This window comes from Engraulis encrasicolus, chromosome 9 (genome assembly GCF_034702125.1).
Source record: "Engraulis encrasicolus isolate BLACKSEA-1 chromosome 9, IST_EnEncr_1.0, whole genome shotgun sequence".
In the NCBI taxonomy this organism is placed as follows: domain Eukaryota; kingdom Metazoa; phylum Chordata; class Actinopteri; order Clupeiformes; family Engraulidae; genus Engraulis; species Engraulis encrasicolus.
In genome coordinates this window covers 42431628-42441627 of record NC_085865.1, presented here as the reverse complement: position 1 = coordinate 42441627, position 10000 = coordinate 42431628, and the positions used below count along the sequence as shown (strand labels likewise).

Here is a 10000-nt window from a genome sequence, read left to right as displayed (position 1 = left end):
CCAAACTCCTTAACGCCCTCACCCCAAAATCCTCAAGGCCCCCGTCACCACAGCCCAACCACCACAGCCCAGCTTCCTCTCCCCTCCTCTACCCCACCCCAAAACCCTCAACACCCCCATCGCCATCCCCACCACTCCTTTCCTCCTCTACCCCACCCCAAACTCCTCAACATCCCCTACCCATCGCCATCGCCACAGCCCCACCATCCCCAATTCTACACCACCCAAAAGCCCTGCAGACCCCATCCCCATCCCCACCACCGCCTCCTCTCCCTGCCCACCCCCAAACGCCCCATCCTCACCCCCGCCCCCCAGCCTAGCCTCCCCTCCACCACCCCACCCCAAACCCCCTTAACAGCCCCCGTTCCTCATCCTCATGTCCAACCCATCCAAAAAACCATCCTCCTCCTTCTCTCCCTGCCCCAAATGCCACACCAACCCCATCACCCTCCCTGCCCAAACGCCGCACCACCCCCATCACCCTAGCCTCCCCTCCACCCTCCACCCCCACCCCAGCTTCTCCTCCTCTGTGGGGCTCGTTCATGTCTAATTACAGCAACAGTAAACAAAAGGCGAGGGGACCTGTAGGGGAGGGGGGGGGTGGTTGGAGATGAAGGCGAGGGGACCTGTAGGGGAGGGTCCAGATGAAGGGGCCACAGCTGGACAGTGCCGTGTTATTATGCTGCTTCAGAGCAATACTGTTAGCCGGCCGGCGCGGCCAGGCACAGAACGGCCTCCTCAGCTCAGCGCTACGGCTAATGAGTGGCTTGGGTAATTACAGGTCTACGGGGCAAGCAGCCTAACGCTCCACACTACACTATGCTACGCTACACTACACTACACTACACTACACTACACTGCACTACACTAAACTACACTACACTACACTACACTACACTAAACTCCACTATACTACACTTCACACCACACAACACTCCACTCCACTACACTCCGCACTGTACAATGCTCTACTTGACACTACTCTCCTAAACATGGAAATTACCCCTATGGCTATAATCTTGTAATGTATATATTTCGCATTTTAATGTTATTAATATATGCTGTTCCTGTGTTAAATAAATCAACTTTCAAACTCCACACCACACGAATGCTCAGCTCTGTTTGACTCCGCGTCCTGCTGCTGTGTACGTGGATGGTCAAACCCACAAATGACCTTAGGAGGTGTCGTACTCAAGCCCGGGACAAAATCAAGTAAAAGGGCCCCCGACCCAACACATATAATGCAATAATGAGGACCCAATTCTGGGCCCCCACTCTCCCTGGGCCCTGGAGAACTGACCCCAATACCCTATTCTTAAAAAAAAAACTTTAATTCGCTTTGGATAAAAGCATCAGCTAAGTGTAATGTAATTCAACACTATACCTTTGTAGCATTACACTATACCTATATCACTCTACATCATACCAACATAGCACTGCATCACATCTACATTATACAATAACATAAAATAATACCTATATAACCCTACATTATAATTACATATTAAATATGTTTACTGCAATGTGCAATAATGTGTATTAGGTCTTTGCGTACGTTTTGTGTTTGTGTAGTTACAGTGGTGCTCATATGTTTACATACCCCAGCAGAATATACGCTTTCTCTGCGATTTCTCAAAAAATATGAAGAATTACACAAAACCTTTTTTTTCACTCATTGCTAGTGACTGGCTTAAGACATTTATTAGCAATCTTCTGTGTTTACTCTTTCAAAAGCATGATCACAACTCAAACTACCCAAATGACCCTGTTCAAAAGTTTACATACCCTAGTTTCTGATGCTGAATATGGCCCTGTTTAACATCAAGGATCGCTCTAAATTGTTTGTGGTAGTTGTGGATAAGGTTCTTAATTTTCTCAGATGACAAAACAGCACATTCGTCCTGGCAGAATGGTTGTTTCCTATAATATCTTTGGGTGTCTTGCTGGAACCTCACATTTGATGTTTCCCCTGAGTGGCTCAATGATGTTGAGATCAGGAGAGTGAGATGGTCGCTGGGGGGGGTTTTTAAAGGGCTGTTTTAAAGGGCGGGGGATCTGTGGGAACACAACGTGTGCTGACAGTGCAAGACAAGAGAACAATTGGCCATTCTCTTTCACACGCGCACTCAGACGTGAGTTAGCGTCTCGGAAACTAAAACTTAAACTACCAGAAGGATGTGCCACTTGTGCGGGGGGTAAGGGGTGGGGGGTGGTGAGGTGGTTAGCCAGCGTCCATCCACAGTGTTGCTGAGATGAGCAATGGTGTATTGGAAACATATGCCTCCTGTCCAGCCTCCTTCACACACACACACACACACACACACACACACACACACACACACACACACACACACACACACACACACACACACACACACACACACACACACACACACACACACACACACACACACACACACACACACACACACATGTATAGCACGGTCCTGTCTTGCCTCTTCACTCTACTATGGCTGCTGTTGCGGCCTCTGCAAGGTCATGCTCAGACGACTGTCGCAAGGGCCTCGCAACTTCCTGTTTCGTAATCTAAATATTTACGCTACTCACATCCCAAGTGGTGCAACGGATTGGGATGGGGATGAGGCGGGGAGTGGGGGAGAAATAGGGCCCGGGCACTTTTGGCTTAAAGGGCCCCCTCATAATTAGCGGCACAGAACTGTCTCCCCGGTGGGCCCAGCACACTCGTGGGCCCCTATTATCAGAAAAAAAATATATATATATAGTTTTTTTTAAACATCATTTCTGAAAATAGGGGCCTACGAGGGTGCAGGGCCCACCGGGAAAGACCAGCTATGCCAGATGGCCAGTCCAGCCCTGGATGGGGGTGAGGATGGGGGTGGGGGGGGTGTAGAACCTGATGTGCTTGTGGGGGGTGGCTGACTGCTGATATTTCGGGTTACATAAAGTCCAGTCCCTTCAGGACAAATTAACCAGATTTTCCTCATTAAGTGAAGCACATGGCGTGCAAGCAGGTCCTTTTTTAAGGGGCTTTTTTCACACGTTTCTTTTCTTTTTTTTCTTCTTTATTCGTCACTTGACTACTGTACAACGGAAGGGAAGATGAAGGTGTCGGGAGTCACACACACACACACACACACACGCACACACACACACGAGAGGGGGAGACAGAAAGGGAGAGAGAGAGAGAATGATGGAGAGAGGGGGGGAGGGAGAGAGAGAGGAGGCAAGGCCCTCTGTGGCCTGCAGTTTAATTGTAGGGCCACAAACATGATGGATCGCCTCACAGAGGCCAAGCAAGAAGAGGCAGCGGCAGGCAGACCACAGGCCTCTGGAAGACGAAGACACGCACACACGCACACACGCACACACACACACACACACACACACACACACACACACACACACACACACACACACGTGCGCGCGAACGCGAGAAGACAGACACACACGCACAGGCGCGCACACACACACAGACACACACACACAAGCGTGAAGAGGCCACAGGCCACAGTCCTCTGGAGAGACGGCTCGCTTCACACACACACTGTCCCTGGTGACATCAACAAGTGCCTCCTCACACACTTCTGGATCTTTCGGCACAAAGGAGTTGCACAAAAGACCCCCAGACAAGTCCCCCTGGAGTAGAAACATTATACAACTGAGGATGAGTGTACAAGTGCGTGTGTGTGTGTGTGTGTGTGTGTGTGTGTGTGTGTGTGTGTGTGTGTGTGTGTGTGTGTGTGTGTGTGTGTGTGTGTGTGTGTGTGTGTGTGTGTGTGTGTGTGTGTGTGTGTGTGTGTGGGTGCGTAATTCGTGTCACGTTGTACATGACACAAGCAAGATGCAATACCAGGACACGGAAACAGTTTGAAAGCCCAAATACCACAAACAGATACATGTCATTTGGTTACATATTTAGTGGTGAGTGGTGTAACAAATGTACTGCTAACATGAAAAAGAGACTATTAACAGACTATTTAGGTTAGGACCTCAACTTTAGAGGCTTCAGCTTGAGAGATATTTCAACCCTGTAAGCTATTCCACAGAGTCGCACACTATTTGCTCACTCCAATGGTGGACTTGCACTCCATTTTTCAGATAAATAAAATGCAAGTGATAATTTTACGCTTCCTTTCATAAGTGACCGACGTGACGTTCGGACGTAGTGAAAATATTTAACCGGGGATCGTAAATTTAGCCTTCCTCCCGTCCTCTATTTTTATGTATGAGCAGAGCCGCTGACAGCTTTTTCCGGGCCCAGAACATGGTAATCTGAAAGGGCCCCCGATCCAATACATAGAATGTAATGAGGGCCCTTTCTCTCCCTGGGCCCAGGACAACAGACTCCTTTGCCCCCCCCTGTCCTCTATTTTTATGTGTGAGGCTGACCTCTGTTTTTCCCCCATTTGCGGGTCCTCACATGTGAAATTAGTGTGGGATCAGACAGGTATTAGCGCTCAGCTCAGCGCGGAGTAGCCAAGAGGGCCACCAGCCCAGCTTGAGTCCTCGACAGGGTTGCCAGATGTGACTGATAATTTCCAGCCCAAAAATAAATGCTCAAAAACCACCTGGAGGCACTAAATCCCACCCAATTTCAACCAAATTGTATTGATACAATGGCCATAAATCTACAGCAAAACACTGTGCAGAATGCCTGTTTTTTTTACTGTTTTTTTAACCTGCAGACAGCTATTCCTAAAACGCCCAATTGGGCAGGAAAACAGCCCAATCTGGCAACACGGGTCCCTGAGACCACCTCAAAGAGCAGCGGCGTAATGAGAAGCAGAGGCAGCAGAGACGCAGGGATTAGGCACAGAGAAGGTCGGGTCAGGGAGGCTGACAAGAGGAGACAAAAGGGGTCAGTTATCCCAGGCCCATGGAGAGGAGGGGCCCAGAGTTGGGTCCTCAATACATTATACGGATGCAGGGCTATAAATTGGCACCAGCTTACTGTCCAAACCTGGTGGTAGAAAAGACCAACTTACTAGCCACTCTGACCCATTAGGGAGTGTGTGTTTGGCTCGTAAGATTAGCATCTACGAGCAATTTTGGCTAGAGATGAAAAAATAAAAATTTAGAGCCTTGTACGGATGTATTGTGTGGGACGACTCTTGATGACTTTGTCCTAGGCAGTTAATTTAGAGTCGTGACTATACGAATGCATTGTGTGGGAGGGGGGGCTTTTCAGATGACTTTGTCCTGGGCCCAGCCAAAGCTGCCAGTGGCCCTGTGTCAGGTTATAGCTACGCTGCAGAGCTGGGGCTCTTGTTGACACGGCCGGGACCAGGGTCACATAGGGGCCATCGCACCACCGCAGCGCCGACTACGCACACACACACACACACACACACACACACACACACACACACACACACACACACACACACACACACACACACACACACACACACACACACACACACACACACACACACACACACACACACACAGACCTTCCTCCTCCTCTGTGTATACCAAGTGGTTGGGGAGCAGCCCAGCACACACACACACACACATGCATACACACACACACGTCAATCTCACATCGGCCGACTACACACATCAAGTCAATCCCATGCCCAGGATACTTCCAGGAACCAACGCCACCATTTGCTTTCCTCTCCTCCACCCCACCACTTGCACAGTTAGCCAACACACACACATACGCAAAACACACACACACACACACACACACACACACACACACACACACACACACACACACACACACACACACACACACACACACACACACACACACACACACACACACATGCACACACGTGCATGCACAACACATACACACGCACATGCACGCGCACATGCATGCACAAACACACAAACGCACACACGCACACACGCATACACACGTTACGCCATAACGGTTATGGCTGTACTTAAGTGGTAAACAAGAGTTGACTTGAAGGCGAATGATTGAGGTAAGATGGCTGAGTCATGAACAAACAAGTAAACAACAAACACAAACATTTTGTGGAAAGCCATCAGTTTGATGGATAGGCTCCCTAAAAAAATCCCACAGGTTTTAATATGTGTACAAACGTACATTGCAGCACTGATTGAAAACTGACTTTTTGTCAGAATGATAAAGAAACACACCGTGTGTAGTTGACTAGCTAAGTTAACTAGGGTTCAGGTTAGCTGGAGTCTGCCCATTGGTCCGACACACAATAAGCCATACGTGAGCATCACGCAACTACTTAAGTAGGCTAGGCTACACGTGGGCACGTCTTTTCAGACAAAAACATGCCTTTACTGACAGTTAGGGTTAGGAATTGGTTTGGTTTGGGCACTGTTCTTACTTTCATAAACATAAAAAACTTAAAAGTGAATATTTACAAGCTTATTACACAAAAATAATTGTATAGTACTGACAGAACATGCCTTTACTGAGGGTTAGGGTTAGGAATTATTTAGGATTGGGCATAGTTTTAACGTGTGTGGTCGGACTAATGGGATGTCGGACCAATGGGATGTAAGTGTGGTTAGCTAACCATAGTGGCACCTTTTCCCAAAAAGGGCTTAGGCCAAAATGGGTTGAGGAGGGACAGCCCTTCCTAATTACCTAACGGTGAATAACTTATTCTATGTTGTACTGTACAGTACTGTAAACTCTGGCTTTAACTGTATTTCTGTAAATGAGTCAATGACGGGTTTTTTTGGCTCGGACATCAGGTGGTCCAACAACAGCTAATGCCTATACATTTCTAAGTAATTGGTAATTAATATACTGGAATGAATATGCTTCTTCGATAATTCACTAAACATGAAACAAGCAAAAACAATCCTAACAATAGTGGCATTAGCGGTTGTTGCACCACCCGGATGTGTGCTGAAACGTTACTGACCCAAATACTCTCAGAGTGAGGGGTCAGCTCTGCATCTGGCTGGCAAAACTGCTGAGGTAAGGAACGGGGACTGAGCGTCCGGTGTGTTCCGGTCAGGGACGCTGAGAGGAGGGTACAAACAGGTCTTCTGTCCCAGGCCCAGGGAGATATGGGGCCCAGAATTAGGTCCTGTTTACATTGTATACATTGAGTTTGGGGCCCTCTGAGATTGATTTGTCCTGGGCCTAGCCAAAGCTGTCAGCGGCCCTGGTTCCGGTGCGTGCAACATATTATTCCCGACACTTAAGTGATGTAACAGAGGTCGTAAGATGAAGTGTAATGAAGTTAAACGGAGTGCTGTTGAGTGGCTGTGGCTGTAGCTGTGGTCAGGGGCATTAACAGTTTTGGTCGGGCCAGGAAGAAAGCCCTCTGAAAGCACCCCCCCCCAACCAAACACATATAATATAATATAATGACAATCCAATTCTTGTGGTGTGGTTGTATGGCTTATTGTGCGAGTTTGTGCTTGTTGCCTGACAGTATTTGAGTGTGCATGTACTGTATGGTGCTTGATATCCTTGTGTACGTTACATGTATCTGTGCTGTTGGTGTACCCATGCCTGTCTTGTATCGCATGCTTTATGTGTTCATGTTGGCTGTAACAAGGTATGATGGAGGTGAAAACAAATTCCGTTTGGGGACAACAAAGGCTATCTACGTATTGTCTATTTATCTATCATGCTCTTTGTGGTAGCAGTGGTGGCTGTGTCGTCGTTGGTGACTGACCTGTGTGCCCAGGGCCGCGTGACGAGTCCTGTGGCTGCGAGGAGCGGTTGCGGTTCTGCTGGCGGCGCTTTCCGTTGGGCCCTGCAGACCGTGGAGAGCGCACGTGCACCTCGCTCACCTTGAAGAACGCCACCATGAAGGGCTGCCTCTCCAGCGCCCCGTCACGACCCACCAGCCCCGCCGCCTTAGGACTGATACTCTGGCCTGGAGAGAGAAATAGATATAATATCTAAAATACATAATCATGTCCATATATTAACTAAAAGATACATGAAGGGCTGCGTCTCCAGCGCTCCGTCACGACCCACCAGCCCCGCCGCCTAAAGGGCCGTACACACACGTCGCTACTAGTTACTCGCTCAGCGAATTAAGTCAATAGAATGTCGATGTGTTCCAGCGAGACTCGCAGGCGAGTAGGCGAGTACTGTACAAGCGATGCGATGTGGGCGGATCCCAAGTTGAAAATATTTTATCTTCGAGCGAGGCGAGTAAGCGAGTAACCAATTGGAATGCAGAGTTCGGTACTTCTCGCCTGTTCATTGGCAGTTAAAGCCGCGGGAACTTTCAGCGAACGTTCCATGAAAGAGTGGCGAGTAGGCGAGCAAGCGAAAAGCTAGCTTTGTGTGTGTACGCCGCTTTAGGACTGATACTCTGGCCTGGAGAGGGAAATATACATTGTAAATATACATAATGAATATACATGATCATGTAAACATATGAAATACATGACTACGAGCCCCGCTGCCTTAGGACTGTTACTCTGGCCTGTAGTGGAGTAATATAGTATATGTATATTGTAAATATACATAATGAATATACATGATCATGTAAACATATGAAATACATGACTACGAGCCCCGCTGCCTTAGGACTGTTACTCTGGCCTGTAGTGGATATATAAATAATATATATAATAACATATAAAATACATTATCAACCAGTCCCGCAGCCTGCACTGGAGAACAGAGATGGGATGAAATAATCAATATATACAGTACACTATATATATTAACTACATGATACATGAAGGGCTGTCTCTCCAGCGCCCCATCACGACCCACCAGCCCCGCCGCCTTAGGACCGATACTCTGGCCTGGAGAGAGAAATAGATATAATATCTAAAATACATGATCATGTCCATATAGGAAATACATGATACATGAAGGGCGGTCTCACCAACGCCCCGTCACAACCCACCAGCCCCGCAGATTTTGAACAGATACTCTGACCTGAAAAGGAGAAACAAGATGGAATAATGAGTATACAGTAAACACATGTAAAACACATGATCAACCAGCTCTGTGTCTTTAGGACTGGAGCTCTGACCTGGAGAGAGAGATGTAGAGAAATTATGAATGCATAGTACACATACACAATATAAAATACATGATTACGCAGCCCCACATCTTTAGGCCTGAAAAGAGAGATTGTAGAAAATGTATGAATACATACACATATACAATTGAAAATACACAATCAACCAGCCTCACATCCTTAGGACTAATGCTTAGTAGGCTAGGCAAGTATTAATGCGTTTCACTTTTTTTGTTTACAACAAAACAACAGCCCAGCCCACCCCAACACTCCAGACCTCTCTGCTTACAGGACTGGATATAGTAGTGGATGAGTATCGGGCCTTAAGGTCCCTTCCATTCAGCTCTGGGTGATCTCATTTACTGGGTCATGGGTTCAGTTCCCAGGAAGCTCAAACAATAAGCATTTGCCCTCAGTATTATCATAAGCTACTTGGAGCGAATAAAAGGCCTCTCTACATCACTATTCAAAAACCCCAGTGAAGAGGGAGAGGCACATTAAGATTTACAGGCCCACTATTGAGAGCTGATTATAATGCATCACAATGTGTTATTACAATTCTCCATCGCTTCCTGACATTAAATCTGAAACTTTTCATCTCAAGGTTAATTTTAGAGTGCCCCGCAGAAGAAAGAAGGTCACCCAAGTGTCAGTTAATACTCCGTTCTGGAATTCTTTTATGCTCTCGGAACTTAGCCACAAGAGTTTGATAGCTGTGTTTTCTTCCAGTACAGCTGTAGGAATTTTTATTAGAAGCAAAACCACAACGTGGAAAATTGAATATGCCTCTGTCCAAACGATTGCCATTCAACAAAACCCAGGCTGCAACCCAACTGCTGCTGAATTAACTACTGCAAATAACCCCTGAGCCGTCAGTACATGCATGAAAACATCATCAGCTGCTTAGCTTTAGTGGACGGCTGGCCAGTGCTCAGTATAGCCAGCAAAACAACCTGCTACAGTAGCACCCCTAGGGCAGGGATATCAAACTCAGGCCCGGGGGCCAAATCTGTCCCTCAGAGTCATGTCATTTGCCCCACGAGACCATTTCAAATGTGTATTATAATTGACCC

At 47.4% G+C, this 10000-nt stretch overlaps 1 protein-coding gene across 1 annotated transcript in view; it reads right to left on the bottom strand.

Annotated features, from left to right (window-relative positions):
* The window catches only part of bmp6 (bone morphogenetic protein 6), an 85303-nt gene that overhangs the window by 16104 nt on the left and 59199 nt on the right, over positions 1-10000 (bottom strand). Inside the window, exon 4 of the mRNA XM_063207189.1 lies at positions 7614-7817. Coding sequence (XP_063063259.1) covers positions 7614-7817 — 204 coding nt within the window. The remainder of the gene's footprint in view (positions 1-7613; positions 7818-10000) is intronic.